The sequence below is a fragment of the Sebastes umbrosus genome, chromosome 22, assembly GCF_015220745.1.
Source record: "Sebastes umbrosus isolate fSebUmb1 chromosome 22, fSebUmb1.pri, whole genome shotgun sequence".
Classification (NCBI taxonomy): domain Eukaryota; kingdom Metazoa; phylum Chordata; class Actinopteri; order Perciformes; family Sebastidae; genus Sebastes; species Sebastes umbrosus.
In genome coordinates this window covers 9,881,113-9,899,743 of record NC_051290.1, presented here as the reverse complement: position 1 = coordinate 9,899,743, position 18,631 = coordinate 9,881,113, and the positions used below count along the sequence as shown (strand labels likewise).

Sequence of the window (18,631 nt, the reverse complement as noted above, 5' to 3'; positions counted from 1 at the left end):
ACACATAGAGAAAAACGAAAAGAGCGAAGGGAGAAAGAGGGCAGATGATAGATAGAAACGAAGAGACAGAGGAAAGTAAGGGGGAGTAAAAATGAGCCAATCTTGAAAACTAGTGTTAATGCTCCCCTAACAGCTGCTACTTTTTTTTTCTCTCTTTTTTTAAATCATAGGGGAAAGACAACTTAGAAATCAAGATGCTTCTATGTAGCTGACATGGATTTTGCAGAGGAGACGGCAACCGAATGTAGCAGAGCTTGTAGACACAGCCCTCATGAGGCTGCTGAGGCTGTCTGCTCTAGGCTTTGGGAGGAGACAGCGCTGTCTGGTGCACACACACGCACACACACAGATACACGTACACATACACATAGTCAGAGTCAGGCAATATAAGGGAGCTTTCACACTTAACCTGTTCTGTTCATTTAAATATAAATCAGGTCTGTTTGCTCAGTTAGTACAGTTAGTTTGGGCTGGTGTGAAAGCTTTCAATCGATCCCTAGTGTGGACCAAATAACTGAACCGAGACTGCCTGAAAAAGCAAGTCTGGGCACTTTCAAGTGGACTCTGGTGCGACTAAAATGTTAATTCATTTTAGCCGTTACGGATCATTAATTAATGACAGCAGATCTAATCTGCCATTGCCAATGCCATTTTAACCAGCAACAGTCAGCTAAAAGTGCGAATTCTGCTACATATAATCTATGTTTTGAATTGCGCTTTTCTTTTAAGAGATTTGTTAGTGTCTCAAATTGAACAAATTCTGTTTTTTTGTCAACTGGAAACCAGATCCAAAATGGAACCAGCTATGGAAACCCATCCCTAGTCCCACTGTTGGTGCCTCTGGCACAGGTTTGGATTTATAGCTCAGTGTTGATGCCACTCTACGCTAGTTGCCCAGGACCAAACAGCAGACAGACACAGTTAGCAACGAGCTGATGAACATAGTGGAGCATTTAGCAGGCAAGCCCAGTGCATTTTCTCAGGGGTCGGTGGAGAGAAGGAGCTGGAAGGAGAGTAAGTATTGGACTTACTTTAGTCAACTGGCCAGAAACGTGACTCTACTGTAAATGTCTGCTGGATATGTAAATAGGCAACTTTGCTAACAACTTGATGATGTGATAATACATGAATCTAATATTTTACAGCTTGTTCCGCTGCCATGCAGATACTGTTGGTCTTAGTTGTTGTGATTTAGAGATATATATCTCTGAGATTTCTGAACCAAGCTAGTGCATTGAGATTAATGTAACTTTGTTTGCAGTGCCACAGAAATTAAAAATTAAATAAAAAAAAATAAAATAAAAAGCACTCATCTCATTACAGAAATGTTCCTGTTACTCTGGATAATCCTCAGAACTCACTGCCAACACTTTTCACAGGGACTTCTTTGGTAAAATTGTAAAAACAAACAAAGCAATTAAATTGTGCGCAGCTTCATGCAAGTTAACTACTCTCAACTCTACTCAAACATCCCAAAAATGCTAGTAATGAAAATTCACATAAGTTAAATGCATCACAAAGCATTTTGTGTGACCTTGTGTGACCTCATAATGCATTATAGATATTGTATTTAGACAGTGTTACTTAAAAATACTTATTTTCCTCTCCTATGCACTTCTTCAAGTCACATGCCATTGCCCCAGCTGAGCGACAGAGGCAAGAACAGGAAAAAACCAACACGATTCATCTATAATGAACACTATAATCAAACCATAATGCATTTTGTCTTACACTGCACCCTCCCCGATCCTATGAGAGCATTTTAGTCGGAGACACAGAGAAACAAATTGACAAAGCTGAGGGGAATATGAAGTACTGCTGTGTGCTGTGCGCTATGGGGAAAATTGGCAATTTTCAAGGCTCTGCTTCTGGAGACAAAGTGACGCATGTGTGCAGCGGATGTATTTTTCTAAATGCAGATCAGGATGGATAGGAAGAAATAAGATGGGTAATCCTTTCCAACAGATGTACAGTCGCGTGGAACGCGTCTTATGTTGTCTGAGCCCCGTATGTCTATGTCTGTGTATACTTTCCACTTTCATGAAGCCCATACATTCAAATGGTATTTCAAATAAAATAACATCTATTTGATACTATGCAAGGTAGTGAAGCAGGTCTGAAAACGGATTGACAGCTTGGCAGCTGACTGACTGCCTGCGTTTTGTGCTGTCAGTGTAACATTTTCATCTAACATCACTTTGATACTTGCTGTGAGACCAACTGGGACAGATGAAACTAAAAGTTGACTTTGAACCTTCTATCCAATATATGTTTAGCAGGTCTTTTCAAGGAAAAACACATACACACACCCACACAGCCGTGTACTTCTATCTTTGTGAGGACACTCATTGACGTAATGCATTCCCTAGCCCCTTACCCTAACCTTAACCATCACAACTAAATGCCTGACCCCAACCCTTACCCTAACCCTAACCTAAAACTAATTCTAACCTGGACCTTAAAACCAAGTTTGAACCCTCAAACAGACCTTTGAAGGTCTGTCCGAAAATGTCCTCACTTTCCAAAAAGGTCCTCACTCTGAAGGTCTAAAACTGAAATTGGTCCCCACAAAGATAGCTGAACAAGAACACACACACACACACACACACGCTTTTGTAGCTAATCAGCCTCACTCATTCCTCTAACATCGACACTTTTGCCTGTGTTGTGTATGCTCGTATACGCATGTGTGCTTGAACAAGTATGGTCCCAGTTATATCTAGTTTTGCCGTGTTGTCTTGTGAACAGATTATTCCGAGCACCATGAAAAAGACAAAGAAACGTACACGTGTGTGGGGAGAAAAAAAAGGTGTTTGGAATGAATATGAGAAAAAAGGAATAAGTTCACATGAGCAGTAACATCCATCATGTCTGACAGCTTAAGAATAAGAAGAAGAACCTGAGACAGTGCAGTGCAGGGTTTCCACAACAATGAGCTTGTAGTACCTCCGGTGGAGACAAAGTTAAGGTCAAACTGAAATTAGATTTCTTCTCCTCACGTTTCATGTAAGGCAACATGAACCATAGTGATACTGCAGCATTTGAGCATATTTTTTTTTGTTTTTTTCGGCTTCTAAGCTTCAGGCAACTTCTGTGGTGTGCTAGTGACAAGACAACATCACACTTTATCCTATGAACATTGATACAAAGCATTTTTCCAAATTTTTCAACAAGCCCACATAGCATTGATTTTAGTGGTTTTAAGACATCTGTTCCTTTACAGCATCAACCGTTTAGGACGACCCATCATGATGTCAAGTTTGTACTCGCAAAGTGGAAGTTAAGTTAGCCAAGCTTGCTAATGTTCACACTAATTCTCACCAGACATTACTTTTCATAGATGTTATTTCAACTTTTTTTTCAAACAACTTGCATGTAGAAACAGTTTTTGGTTGCTGTTATACTTCAGCTGTCTGAGTTAGCCAAAGGAAGTCGGTATCAGCAGTGAGTGGAGGGTTACTCAGTTGGTTGCAATCTGCAACCACACCACTAGATGCCATCAAATCCTACAAACTGGACCTTTAATTTCAGTTCAATTTAAAAGAATGAGGTACTCATAGATTAGCGCTTTCCAACGGTCTGTATAAATGACATAACTAAATGAAATCCCAGATATTTAGCTCTGACACTGCTTCTTCTGAGATCTCCTCCGCCTACTGTGTATCCATGCTGGGGAGCCGTGTCTTATCCCTAGCATGCCTTAGGTGTCATAGCAAGTACAGCCTGGCAAATTTATCAATTTATATTCAGTGCCGCTTGCAGTCAAAAGAAGAGTCCCAAAGAAAAAAAGATCAATTTTCCAGCTTTAGATCTTGGCTTTCATCACTTCTCTCTCTCTCTCTCCCTCTTTGTCTCCCTCTCTTTCTCTTTCACCCTGGGTTTCTGTGTTCCCCCTCTCTTGCCGTGGAATTGGGGAAAGATAAGTGAAAAATTGAGAAAGAGAAGCTGGATGATGGCAAAAGGGTACAGAGACGACTCTGAATGGGGGGAATTGGCTTGAGTGTGGATGTCATGCTGTGTGTGTGCACATGTGTGTGTTTGTGGACGAGAGTGAGGTAGAACCAGAAGAAAACAGTTGTGAAATGTGTTTGAGAAAATAACAATACACCAGTGTTGTTCGGCATATACTGTCTCAACTCTTTCATATGAGTGTATGTCCCCTTTGCTGCTCTCTATCACTGATATAATATGAAAGACTTGAACCTGCAGCAAGCTCATGAAAACACAAGTTGGTGTAAACACATAGAGTACTATATGAGGAAAAATACAGAGTTTTATAAGCAGCGAAGCAGCAGTTTGTCTGAGGATTAGCTAGAAGAAGGGTGTTTTTATGCTTACAGCACAAACAAACATCTCATGAATTATTTATCGTATTAATTCTTCCCTGATACAATTAGTGAATGGGTGTGAAATATTCCTTTAAAGGGTAACAACGCCTGAGTAGTAACTGCCTGTGAAAACAGATGTGTAATGTATTCTGTGGCTCTGTGGAGAAAATAGCCCTGATGATGTCACAATGATGTCATTAGGGTTATATCAGCATTTGTTTGGAGACTTATGTTCACTGGAGGTGTTAAATATGAAAAATGTCCTACGGCAGACAATCAGGATTTGGAGGTTTAAGTGGTGGATGTGCTTGTTGTGCATCCAACTTTAAGAGGCCCGAGTTCACTTCTTAACCTTAACCATAACTGTGTTGGTTTCTAATCTTGTTGGTATATGCATAAAGTGTTATAGTTGTCATTAAACACTTTTTTTTCACTATTTCTTTCACTAACAGGACATAAAAAAGTCTTGCTGAAGCCTTGGCAAAAATGCAAGCCTATCTTAAAGTGACAAGTATTACATTTGGGTGAAAAAATTTAACTGAAAAAAAACTGTTTCATGTAATTTTTAGCACGTAGATGTATAAAACTGATACAAAAAGATACAAAGTTAAAATAAAGTTCTACTGCTTGACTCAAAAAATACATGTAACACATGTCAGTCTCGCTCTGAAACATATAAATCCCATCAAAAACGTAACTAATGTAGATAAGGAATAATGTACCTGCCTGGGGATGAGGGATTAAAATTAGCTTCAGCTGTACGTCTGCACGTCGCCCAACACTTCTACTTCCCTTTGAAGTTCATGGATTTATTCTACATGTTCCCTATGAAGTTTAGTTGGAACTGAAGTGCAGAGAATAATCCTCAGAGAGGGCTGCATGTCTGGCTGTAGTAGTTATCAACACACACACACACACACACACAATTTACTAATCGTAACAAACTCTGCCTGGACACTTTGCTCGTCCCGGTGTGTTTAATGGTACCGAGCAAAGTACCGCTGAAGTACGACCGAGTCACGCAGGCCTCCCTCAGTCTGCTACTTCTACCCGGAGTCAACCCGCTTCTCCTCCTTGTCCCATCATTGGTTATTGGGACTCGAAATGTGACAACGGAAATATGAAAACCTGTGCAAAAATTTGAGGATATTGTAGAGCAGATGCCAAGTGTTCTTTGATAAGCACCCTCTTACTCCAAATGTAATCATCCATGTCGGTTGCAATGATGTCCCAAAGAAGATGTCTGAAATGCTAAGAGATGACTTCATCCATCTTTCTGCTACACTTAAAAGCCACCGGCAAACACGTCTTCATCTCTGGCCCAACTCCTCTCCTTAGAAGAGGTGTCATACGTTATATGACGTACATTTTATTGAACATTTTTTATCTCTTTTGGAACCGCCGATCATTCTTTAGGCAGGATAGTCTTCACCCAAACGGCCTGGACAGATAAAATATATAATATATATAAGATAATATATGTTACCTTATACTAGATTGCCGGGGGGTTTTCCTCTGATACACTGAGCTCCACTCTCCTCCTCACCCTCTCCACCTGTATGCATTCACGTCCCATTAATGTTCACACTGCATGACTTTAGCCCTGATTTTCCGCTTCCCGACAAAAGCCCCAAACCAGAGGCAAATCGGCGTTGGCTCACCTCTCGCAAATCGGCGCTTGAGCACATTTTATTTTTTTTCACCTTAATATTTTATTGAATTTTCAAGATCAAAATATAATAAAGAAACAGAAATCACATAATAGCAAGGATAGATCGGTTGCAGACCCTAAGGGTTGGACAAATAAAAAAAAAAAACAGCATGGTATATAGATCTATACATTACATGAAAAGACATTATGCAGAAGTTGGCTTCAGGGCTTGTATATATTATACAGATCAGGGAATACACAGCTAAGGCAAGGCAGTAAAATGCCCAGAACGTTAGACATTCATGGGGGCACTGGAAGGGCGCCAGTCCAGTGCGCATTTTTTATTTGCATCCCCTGTGGTCCCCACCACCCTGCAGCCAATAAAACTTTACCAACATCATGAATGCGATGACTGGCGTTTTGGCCGCAACATCTGATTTGGGGGAATGCAACCTAACATCTCATTTCACTGTTATGTGAACGATACAGTTATATCCCTCCATTAAACTCTCTGAATATAACAAGCTGGCCACACTACAGAGCTGCAGCTAATGTGAGAGACTGGATGTCACAAAACTTTTTGTAGTTGAAGTCTGACAGAACAGAGGTGCTTATCGTCGACCCCGATCACCTCCGTAATCAAGTCCAGCTACTGCTACGACTACTTATCCCAAATATTAAAGGCACTGCTAAGAACCTGGGTGTTATCGTCGCTAAGCTTTTGACAAAACCTACAAAGAAAAATTGTACAATCATGTTTCTATCAACTCAGGAATATTTTCACAATCAGAGCAATGTTATCTTTTAGCAACACAGAGAAAAATATTCATGCTTTTATTTCCTCATGCCTGGACTATTGTAAAACCTTGTTTACCTACCTCAGTGCCTGAGATGTAGCTATAAACTTCAGACTGTGCAGATCTATCTATCCCAGCTTGAAAAGTGCTATACAAATAAAATGAGTATTAAATACACATGCACTATAGCATGACAACACGCATTCTACACAGCATTGTGACAGTGAGATCTGTATGAAGACGCATAAACGCAGTTTTACAGCAGCACCATATATCATTTGTTGACGATGCAAGTCAATTTTTGTGCTACTCTTTTTATTGTTTAGTCATTTATCACTCCACCCTTCTTCCACAGTAAAACTCCTACTTCAGCAACATACACACAGCAGACCACAGGGTTATAACACTCGCCCCTCCAGCACACTTCATCCATCTCTACCTCCTCTTTCACGTCATTTATCTATAAACTCTCTCGTTCTTCACAAACGAACATGCTCATCGCTCGTGGTCGATCAATCTCCAGCGTCTGGCTCATGGTCTCTCACCCCGCAGTTAGCGAGGAAGGGATAGAAAAGAAGGGAGGGTGAGGAGGATGAACAGGAAGAAAAGGATGAGAAAGAAAAGAGAGAATGGGAAGAAAGGAGGGCAATTGCATATAAATAGCACCTACTGCGGTGTTAATATTTATGATGGCGTTAGTGCAGAATGGAAGTCACTATACAGTATATGAGAAAAGATTAAATAGCTGGAGAGTAAAGAAATAGAGAAAGGGGGAGAAGGAAGAAATATAAAAAAGAGATTATAATAAGAATGCAGAAGTAGGAAAAGAAAGAGACGGTAAATAGTCTTTACACTACATGTCAACAATCACCCATTCACACACACATTCATACGCTGATGGCAGAGGCTGCCGTGCAAAGTGCCAACCTGCCCATCAGGATCTAATCTAAATTTTTCACACACCGGTGCCACAGAACGCTGTGAAGTAGCAACTATCTGCAAAGTGTTTTAAGGTTCTTTATTTCCGCCGTCGAACTCAACCCCATTGAAACAAATTGTCAATTTGCAACCCTTCGGATTGTGTTTCACAAGTGAGCAATATTCAGCTCCGACTCCCTGAAAAGATTCATGGGTCGGTGGAAACGTACACCTGCAGTGGAAACTCACTAAAAGATGACAAGGAGATGGCAAAGGGAGATATGGAGGAGGTAAAATGTTAGGATGAACACATGAGCTTAACAAAGAATGAGACATGGGAAGAGAATTTGATGGATGGAGGTGGAATGATGAGTAGAAGAGAGTAGCGGAAAAGAAAGGATCTACCCTGTGATGATGGATGAATGATGGAAGGGATGAGGAAAAACTAGAAAGTGCTGCCATTTGTTGTATGTGTGATGCCTGCTATGCTGGTTTTGCGTACATCCTTTACATTTCACCAAGCTAGTGCTGTTGGTAGATCTGTAAATGTAATGTGAGACGTCAAAAAATTGAATCTCGTGGAGCTAAACTCGGCTCACTTTAATCATTAAGGGACATTATAAGGAGATTAGCGACAATTATTCATCTTTAGACACCCCACATTTAAAAAAAAAAACTAGGCCAATTAAAGCACTACGCCAAAACAGATATGTCTTTTCTATGGCAGTGGCTGCCTCTGCACGTCATACAAATGCTGATTCAAATTAACCTTAATGACAAATTAATTCATAAATTTCCCGATGCCTGGTGTGACACATAAAAAAAGCTCAAAAACACATTGATTTCATAGTCTCCTCCTGTTTTGGCTTCCTTTCTGATGTCTTCTCCGCTTTAATATTCTTCGGTCTACTTCAGCTGTATTGAAATATTAACCAAGCCCTATTAAACTCTACACTGCAGCAAACATATCCAAGTTTAAAATTCAGAGACAAGCATATAGAGCAGCATTTACATCCCTGCAGAAGCTGCATGACGTATAGTGCAGAGCCTGGTCTCCCTATAGGTTGAGCCAGCAGATATGAGTACTGTGAGTCTATGGCTCCGGCTTCGCTGCATAATCGATCCGAATTGGTGAACCCTGGTCAGGTCAATCCATTTAGACCCGGCATGTAAAGGATTGAGAGCAGAAGTGCTGATGGCTGTTGGGCCTTTTGTTGTGGCACAAGAGGACACAAGAACCCAGCTGGACAGAGCATATGGACCAATAGTTTCAATCAATGCTAGGTCAAAGATGATCACAGCTAGTTTTATGCTGTAATCGGACTGTGGCAATGCGATTGACCGTGCTCTGCAGGGACTTGTAGCAGTAGCACTCTGGATGGAATATGCTTTGTCAGAGATAGAGTGGATGGAGTAACATTGCAAAAGTAGAACTTGGAGGACATCATCAGCATTCATGTCTTGTCAATGTAAAAGACAGCAGCAATACCAGATAAACCTGCTAGGGGGCTCTGGGGCAAAAATGAGCTGTTGCAGACAAGTCCAGGACCAAAGTCCTGACATCTGGTTTCTTCCCAAAGACTCAGAGAAGACAACCAGTCCAACCAGTAAGACATCAGGAACTGATGAGAATCAGACAACTAATTCTGCCATTAAAATGTACATTAATACATGCTACTGTATGTCTACCTACCCATCTGAGAGGAACTGAAGTTTTGTTGAACCTTGCTAGCAGAACTGGAGAAAGAAAATTAAGACACAGACTAGGTTTTATGACCCCATTTACCTTAATTATGACCTACACGGCATTCCTTTGTGTTGCTCTCACAATCACATAAACAGAGACGTGTCCAAATTGTGAATAAAGACTAAATGAAACTGACATTTAATGCAAATTAACATGTATTTTTATTGATATGTGATGCTAAACTAAAGCATGTTCTAAAAACAGGAAGTTTGTTGATAGGAACATGCTTGTGACAGGAGGCAAATTCAAATTATTAGATTGCCCTTCCCGGCCCCCATGATGGCAACCCTGTCTCAAGCCCTCTCCTCTCTACTAGCATTCTTTTCAAATCCACATTTGTGACTAAGTTTGTCTAAATCAATTTATCCATCAAAACGCACAGCTACAACACTGAGAAAAAAAAATCAAGCAGCCATCAGCGCGCACCCGCACTCTGGAAAAACGCGTGGACGAGCCCCCAAAAATGTTACAACCTCTCAAACTCAACAAGGCTCTGGAGAGACTGAAGCATACGAAAGGACGCCATGAGATCAGTTATGTGAAAAAAAGTATGCAGTGGGCTGTCGCACCCAATGATGCCAAACACGGTTGCTTACTGAAGCTTTAAGGAAAACTTAATGAAGCACTTAGCAGCTAAAGAGCAAGCCATTTCTCTCCAGAGTTGGTGGAGACCAAAACAGAGCTAAAAGACTTTGAGGTCTGTTATCATGGGTTTTCTTTTAACTCTTAGTCAGTGAGTAAGACTGAACTATTGTCTTCTTTGTGTGTTCTTTTGTACTCTGAGACAAACACACTGATACCGCTGATACAGGGAGTGCTGATAAGATGTAAGAGAGACGGAGAGAGAACAGCATCTGATGTGTCACAACAAAGAAAATCTCGCTCTATGACCTGGTGCCTGCTGCCTCACATACATTATGTCTGTCTCATATTGGGGAAAAAAAGACTCCCAGAGAAACTGCATAAACTGCAGTTGTGCGTTCTTACATCTGTATACTTTTGAGTAAAATACTAAACCTTTCTCTAAGACTCGTGATGATATAAATGATTCTTTCTTATTAAAAATCCGTTGCTTCCTGACTCTCTGAGTGAGCAGCATGCCATGCCACCTGTCTCCCCGACGCTTCAAATAAACTATGTATACTCCGAAGTAGAACACTGTTTCCATATCACCGAGTGGGTGGACCGAACCTCTGTAGTGGAACCAAAAGTCGATATCCCTCCAGCAAGTATTAGTGCTAGCTTCTGTGGTCTAACCTCGCCTCCAACTGTCCTCGTTTTCACAGATGCACCATACGCTCCAGTCTCCTTATCAGCCCATGCACAGTTCCCAAATCAGAGTCTGGGCAGAGGATAAAGGAAAGACTACTTTCTCAGATGACATGGGTGCAGGGATAGAGGGAGGAAGAGGAAACAACAGGGAAATGGTTCTCATGTGGCGATGCTATGGTTTACCCCTCGTAGCTTTCAGCACTGGAAAACATGCTTTTGCATGTCAAACTGTATTGAAAGGCAATTTTGCATGTTTTTTATTTTTGTTTCAAGAGGAAGGAAAACCTACATTTTTTTTTCCTGATGCCCCACAGCTCAACTCTGCTCGTCATCAGTATGGGAGCCATATACACTGGAGACTACCTTTCTATTTCCAAGTGTTTCCACACAGCCAATTTCTCAAAACGTGAATGGACAAACACTTGGTAAAAACCCCCCAAAGGCTGAGAGCAAAGTGCTCCCCCAAAGTATGTCTGTAAACCTACTGAATTATTGACGATTAATCACACAGGAAGGAGCTGGGGTGGACACATCGTGGCTATCACATCTTAAGTGTCAGCAACTCTGAAATGGCACTTAAATGGGGAGAGTATCGTGAATGAAAAAATACTCCAAAATGTAAGAGAACTTTCTGAAAGAAATGGTAAATTAATTGTCCAACAAGGACATTGACATTAGTGGAACGGTACACAAAATGTACAATTCGGCTATGTAGACTATCTTGGTTTTGGGGTCACAGTTCAGTATGTTTTCGGTACAGCAGGAAAAAAAAAAAAAATAATATTACTGAATAGGCTTTATATTTTTTCCCAGTTAATTTAAAAATGCAAACATTCAACAGTGGTTCATTGGCATTAGCACAAGGGAGAGGCTTCAGTTGGTTGCAATCTGCAACCTCACCGCTAAATACCGCCACATTCTGCTCCTTTAAGGTCATTTTCTATTAGCAGAGTGTCTATTACTGTTGAACTGCATCATTTTTTTACATAATTACTTTCATTGTCCTGTTTTCTATGATAACACTGGACAAGAAACTCAAATTTGCTTCAGAGAAAATGATCCAGTTACCAATATATATTTTAGCATGGGACACAAATGACAGCGAGAAAGAGATCATAGAGCAGACAGCTATTTCACCGTCAATCACACAAAAGAATAGGATAGTCTATCTGGAATTACGAAAATTGTTCATCATAGGGTTATATCATCTGAGTATAATGTGACCACATCTGAATATCTTGCCTTTCTCTTTGAAGCTCTTTGAACTGCCAATCACTGAAGTGCTGACGGTAAATCTGCAGCATCATTCGGTCTATTACTCTTTTTTCCCCCCTTGTTCTTTCCTTTTTGAAACCTTTTTAGTCATGTCTGTGTTTACTAATCACTTTCCTCTCACTTTGTTCTTTCAGGCTTTGTTGTTTTCTGCCTTTCTTCTTTTCGATAGGTGACTGAAGGCATTTTTAAAATGACTGTGAATTTGTTTTTGCGACAGTCCGAAGAGTTGTGGCATTTATGCACTGATTTGGTTAGATTTCACCCAGAAATTGTAGTTTACTTTAAGGCTGTATTGGAATAGTTATTGCTGTGGAAATGTATTTTTTTTGTCTTAATGTCTCATTAAAGGAAATAAGTGCCTATGTGTGAGTGATGTGCTAGAATAAACAATCTTATGTTTTTCTGCAGCTGATTGTATTGCGTCAGCATCATATATGTATATCATTAATGTGTTCAGAATCATCCTGGATTATTGGACTGTGGTGACTCACACTTAATTATATACTCAAATACATCATAAACATATTTGATCTGAGTGTAACTCATTATGTAGAGCTGAAAGAGTTGAATAGGAATGACCTGAAGGTGGTTTGCCTTTGAGGCCCTCTGAGCTTGACGGCACTTCTCCAGGTGATGTCTTGCTGCTTAGAGAATTGCTGAGGTAGAAATTTTTACGGGTAGGTGCATAAAAGGAGTGCATGTCTTTAAAAAATTACATCTCGAAGGGGATCAGATTTGGATAAGCCGTTAATGGACCAAGAATTGTCTTAATCCTCAAAATACACTGGACACTGAGATGATTCCACACAAACACATTCCTCTACTTGTTTTCCACTCATTGTTGCTAGATGCGTCCAGCCGCATTGCCAACACTGAGGCAAAAGTCAAGAATGTTAGTCTTTTTCAGTAGGCACAACACAAAGTGGTTGATTTGTAATCGCTGATACCTCATTAATTTCTTCTAAGCTAAAAGTCACGATCACAGGTTGTTATTTGAACTATCGATTGGTAGCCGGACATCTAGAGGACGTCGAAACATCAGGGAGAGAGAAGAGGGAGAGAGTAGGAAGAAGAAGGAAACAAAAAAAAAGTCGCCCTGCTGCATCATCCATCTTGCCAACTACCTCATTTACCGTTCATTATTAATTGTGTAAGCTGAAAATCATCTGTCCACCCTTCATTACCTCCATTCAGTTATGCATATTGAGTCTTGCAGTGTGTATACCCTTAGTAGTCAATCATTTATAAAGAACCTGGTTACGTGCTTTTGTGTGTTTGAAGTATTACGCGACAGTACACCGAGTTAAAAGAACTCGGTAGCGACCTTCAGATTACGAGACTTATTTATTCATCTTGTGATCAAATTTCCCTCTAGGACGGTGGTGCCCCGTAAATAACTTAATGTTATATTAAAGTCTGTTATTCAAAGTTAAACTTTCATTTTTAATAGCAAGTAGAGTGACGACATACAATGAGGAGCTATTGTATAGATAACTCCTTATTTCAACTTAACCAATCAGCCGCTCCTCATCCGTTGGAATAAGGAATAAATAGAAACACGGCATCTGACAAAAGTTCAGCTCAAAACGGCGCCCTGCGCGCTTCGACAGTTAGTTCATTCCGATAGAATACAATTCAATCAAACTGATTTTGTCACCGACGCTCGCTGGCGTCGCATTCTGTTTGGAGGGTGTAATATGTAGGCAACACACACACCCCAATAAATCAGACCTCTCAGCGTTGTACACATTACATTCCCTCTAGATTATTTTTGTGAACTCCCAACATTTAAGTTCAAACTGCACCTATATGCTGACGATGGCATTTTTCAGTCCAACAAATCCTTTGAATCAAATGACAAAATGTGTGGTTAGTCCATGCACTCTAGAACACATATAATCTGATCTGACACCCCTATCAACAGGACCACATTGTTTGTCTGTGCCTTCCAAATCCCTGTTGAAAAATAAATGAGATTTAGGATATGATAATGCTATACGGTTATGGTTTAGGTTTAGTGAACGTCGTGGTCACGCCTTAAAATGAACACCATTTGGATGCAAATGGCTGTCTCCTGTGTTATAGTCACTATGTTTTGTTGATCCATCCATCCATCCATCCATCCATCCATCCATCCATCCACCCATCTAGACAGAGAGAGGGCAGTCTCTTTCAGTCACCATTGAGAGGAGCTTCTATGTTAAAAGCTACTGATTTGGTTAGTGTCATCGATGATTCAGTACAGATTTGTGTAAGATGTGTTATAGGATTAGATCTCTGCCTCTATTCTATGATGGCTAGTAAAGATCTGATAGATAAGTACCACTAGAAAGGAAGCTTTTGATTCTAAAATCCCTTTCAGCATACACTTGAATCTTCATTTAGCCAACACGCCGAGCACTCCACAACAAGGAAACAAGACTTGTGCAAACACTTGCCCATGCAGCTGACAGCCCTCTCTATACACAAGCGTTAAAGAAAATTGCTGAGGGAGAGTGCACCGAGCTTCCAGTCTCAAAGTTTATTAACGACTCCCACTGGCGTTGAAATGTGTCAAGGGTCCTCGGGAGCCCTCTGCTGCAAAGCTCTCAATGAAGTGAGAGAAAGAGACGGTGACATTGTCTACCGTCTGAAGACTCACCTCTCTCTCTAATTGCCTCAAGTCCTATTGATTACCCGAGGCCCCTCACACCTTTCCTGTGTGATCCCTTCACTGTGTGTGTAATCCCCTCACAGAGTTTAAAGACCTTCCTGTTTGCTGTTTTCTGATGTGATTAGCAGTATTGATCAAAACGTGTGTGTGTGTGTGTTTGTACGTGCGTAAGGGCAACTAATGAACGTAATCGCTCATAATTTGGATGCTGAAAAGAAGGAAGTAAACACATGGCGGCACACTGATATTTAGTTTAGAGCAATCAAAGTGTTGATGATCTACTACTCTCACAACAACACACACCGATTCCAGCAAGAAGCACCAAACCTGAGCTTACCATCAGAACTCTCCTGCCAGGCCTGGAGGTGTGTTTAAGCAGCAGCTTGATCCCCAGCTCATATTACCAGACATCCTGCCGTCACAACACACACACACACACACACACAGCCAGTCTCTCTTTTCTGTCCCTAAGGAAAATTAAGATGACACCATTTCCATGCAATTAAATGCTCTGATGCTGTCTGGCCCCTCTACTATCCTGTATGTGTGTGAGCATGTGTGTGTGTGAAGAAGATGAGATGGCAGATCCAGCACAGACATTTGGAGTTGTGACTGGAGTGAGAGAAAAGTGACTCCATCAAATCTCCCTCTATCTCTTCATCGATTGAAAGAAACCTCTGGTCCCCGGCGATAACGCCTGCCAATTAGACGGGCCACCACAGTTGGCAGTCCGTTTCAGTTTAAGGTCACCATACTGTACCTCTGGGCTCTCGCTTAAGCTGTTCTGATGCCTGTTTTTTTTTTTCAAATTAACTGGTTTTCAGAAGCTGCCTGTGGATTTAATAACTGGTAGGAGTGGTGCAAAGGTGGTGGCCAAAGGGTGTTTGCAAATGTGTAATACCAAAAAGAGTGCAAAAACACCAAACGATTGGGAAAAATGCAGTTCAAGATTAGCGACATCTAGCGGCACTACATGCGCTAATCTTTCGTCTGTCACAAAAATAAAAGCCATAATATATCCCAGACAAAGACAGGACACATTTGAAGCATTTGCATGAATATAATTTACCATGATTAATCCTACCAACTGACATCCCCACAGACCCCAGAGGTCTACTTTTTGTCATATGTCACAGGTACTTTATTCCATCATGGTAGTCCATTAACCAATGGCTGAGAGTCACGGTGACTACGTCCACTTCTTATATACAGTCTATATGGTTCTAGCAAAGCTAGAAAGAAAGTGCGTGGACATCAGGGTGGTGGATGGGTGTGAAGCATATGAGACCTTAGCTCAGGTTTCAACAAAACACTCGAGCAAAGCTTTTCCTTTTTCATTTAAAATGGTTAGTTCAAGAGGAGCAAATCAGCAGTACATTTCAGTGAGCTCATGGACACAACGCCATCATTTAAAACGTCTATGCATCCTCCTACCTTTTTTTTGTTGGTTGGGCAGATGTAGAAGCTGGTCACTACGATTGTTGTCCCTGGCACCAGGTTGAGTTTGGTGTAGGTTGTACCGTAGTCAGTAGACCTGAAAGCAGGCAGACAAAAACAAGAACAAGAAGCAGTTAGTCAGCAAACTTTTAACTTTTAATTTTCGTTTTGCTATGGTTTCACACAATATCAATAGCAAAAGGCTGAATGGTAAGGATTTAAAGAAAAGGACCTCTAAATATCCTACAATATATTGATGTTCATTCAATTTTATAACTTTTCCCGGTTCCATTTCACCAAACTCTTCTCATCCTGCATATTAAAACAACAGCAGCTCCATGAAAAACCTTTGTGTTGGCAGAAGGAGATTAAATCTGCAAAATGCCGGGGAGAGGGCAGCCTGCTTATTCTCTCAAACTGCCCTGAAGGCATTATATCAGCTCTCTGTTCACCATATTGCCACTTTGCGGTCCGAGGTCTGAGCCACGGTGACAAATCAAAAACGGCTGGACGACCTGTCATTGCAACAACGATGGAAAAACAGCCTCGGGCTGGCGATGAAGTACTGGCCAATCCCCAAATCTGGCATCTTTAAGAGCAGGTAGGGACTGCTGTGTGTGTGTTTGAGATTGATAGCTAGCTGCTGGACTGTTTCTCCCATATACGGCTCAGTCCCACCCACCAAGCAGAATGAAGGTGATTGTTAGTGACGGGTTTTGAAAAATGGGTTTTCAGCTTGGCAAAGCCGAGGACAGGTGACCACTTATGGATGTTAATTTCTTAAATTCCTGCCAGGAATATACAAAGTAGTGTTGTCACAATACATATGGTTTTTCTTTGGTTCCTTTTCCCTGATGATGGGCCTTGAGGCTAAATGGTTGTGGAAGATTGTGTATGAATGTGACATTTATATATGTTCGGAAATTTGAATGTTATTAGTGTAACACAAATGTGATGTTGTATGTAAGTACGTATGCGATAAATTTAATGTACTTGATATCGGACCCCAAGAAGACTAGCTAGTGCCATTGGTATCAGCTAATGGGGATCCTTTTTAAATAAAATAAATAAATAAATACTAGTATTTCTAACTTTGAGACAATACCTCCAAAAATATCAATATTCGATACCATTTATGACACCACAGGGAAAATTGACACAACATTGAGGGTGTAAAATCGATACTGTGGAGAATGAGCATTGAAATCATTTCAAATATGCATCGATACCTTGATATTTTTGACAATACAGAGGACGGACCACTCCAGGAAACATTCTCCCTCGACCACATAACGCAAGCAAGGCCGATTAAGGCAGCAAATATTGATTATGACAGATTAGGAAACTGAATTTAACCGAGGAGTAAAAAGAGGTTAAAGAGTGCAAATGTAACATCTACTGTATTTACATTTTTCTTTTTTGTAGTGTGCAGCTTTTGACAGCTTTCCCGGGGATCATTTGGAAAGCAATCCAAAGCACACGGGAAAGGAGATGCTGCAGCATTTAGCCGAGGGGTTGAGGGGTTCAACAGGAGGGAGCCTGGAAGAAGAGGTCTTGATGAAAGAGAATGATGAGCTAGCACGTCAGCCTGGTTAAGGATGAGAGGATTTACTCCTTTGCGCTGTGGGACATCAAACCACTGACAGACATACACACACACACACAATGAGACACATACACACAGACCGAAGCCCCCGCCAAGCTATTCAGCAATCGGCTCTCCCAGAGTGCTCTGATACAGCTGGAGAAAATGGAGTGGCATAGCAGGGGTGAGCTATTTCTCTGCGGTGAGCTGGCAAGTGTTTTCATCTTCCTTTGCTGGCCTGTGTGCCGGTGTTTAACCCGGGATTACTTGGAGGACATGGACAGATCTAGTGATGATGGCCACGTTAGCAGCCAGAGCTCAGTGCTTATCTTAAAAAGCCACTTGTGGATGGAGTGGAGGGGCGGGGGGGATTCATCAGGGTGTAAATGCAAAAATCATTCAGTCCTAATGAGTTCGGAGGATGATAAACATTTTTTATTTTTGGGTGAGGAATCTATTAAATTGTCTTTGTCAAACACATTGTAAGGGAACATAATTCAGCTTTACATTACTTTACATTTGCCATTTTTCAAAGCATAACATGCATATTGTGATTGATTTCCTACAGTCAAGGCAGTGATTGGCTTTGTTTCATACTAGTAAATATATGAAAATCAATTTACAGAGAACTTGGATCTTCTTGTGGGGAAAGGCAAACATCTGAAACACCAACTTTTGTTGGTCTTATGCAACAAACTACCTAATTCAAACTAGTCTTTTAATGTTTGCTTTCCATTGATTGTCCTCTGGGTTTAAGTGTGTGTGGCATTAATGTAAATGCTCCTTTTTTTGATAGCTCTAGTCTTAATGCTGTATTAATAGTTTGTCTTTGGCCACTTGGTGGCAGAGTAACTCCACAACAAGCTGACAACAAAACAGCTGACATTAGCGTATGAAGTTATTATGGCAAACTTGGTTGGTTTGTCCCATGACACATCAGGCACACGTTAGCATTAGTGTTTGTGGCC

At 40.9% G+C, this 18,631-nt stretch overlaps 1 protein-coding gene across 4 annotated transcripts in view; it reads right to left on the bottom strand.

Moving 5' to 3' along the window:
- The window catches only part of sorcs2 (sortilin-related VPS10 domain containing receptor 2), a 236,230-nt gene that overhangs the window by 89,580 nt on the left and 128,019 nt on the right, over window positions 1-18,631 (bottom strand). For all 4 annotated transcript variants that reach the window (XM_037758034.1, XM_037758032.1, XM_037758031.1 and 1 more), the window contains exon 3: window positions 16,076-16,175. Coding sequence is in view for 3 of the 4 variants with exons in the window: in XM_037758032.1 (XP_037613960.1) it covers window positions 16,076-16,175 (100 nt within the window). In the remaining variant the exon portion in view is untranslated. The remainder of the gene's footprint in view (window positions 1-16,075; window positions 16,176-18,631) is intronic.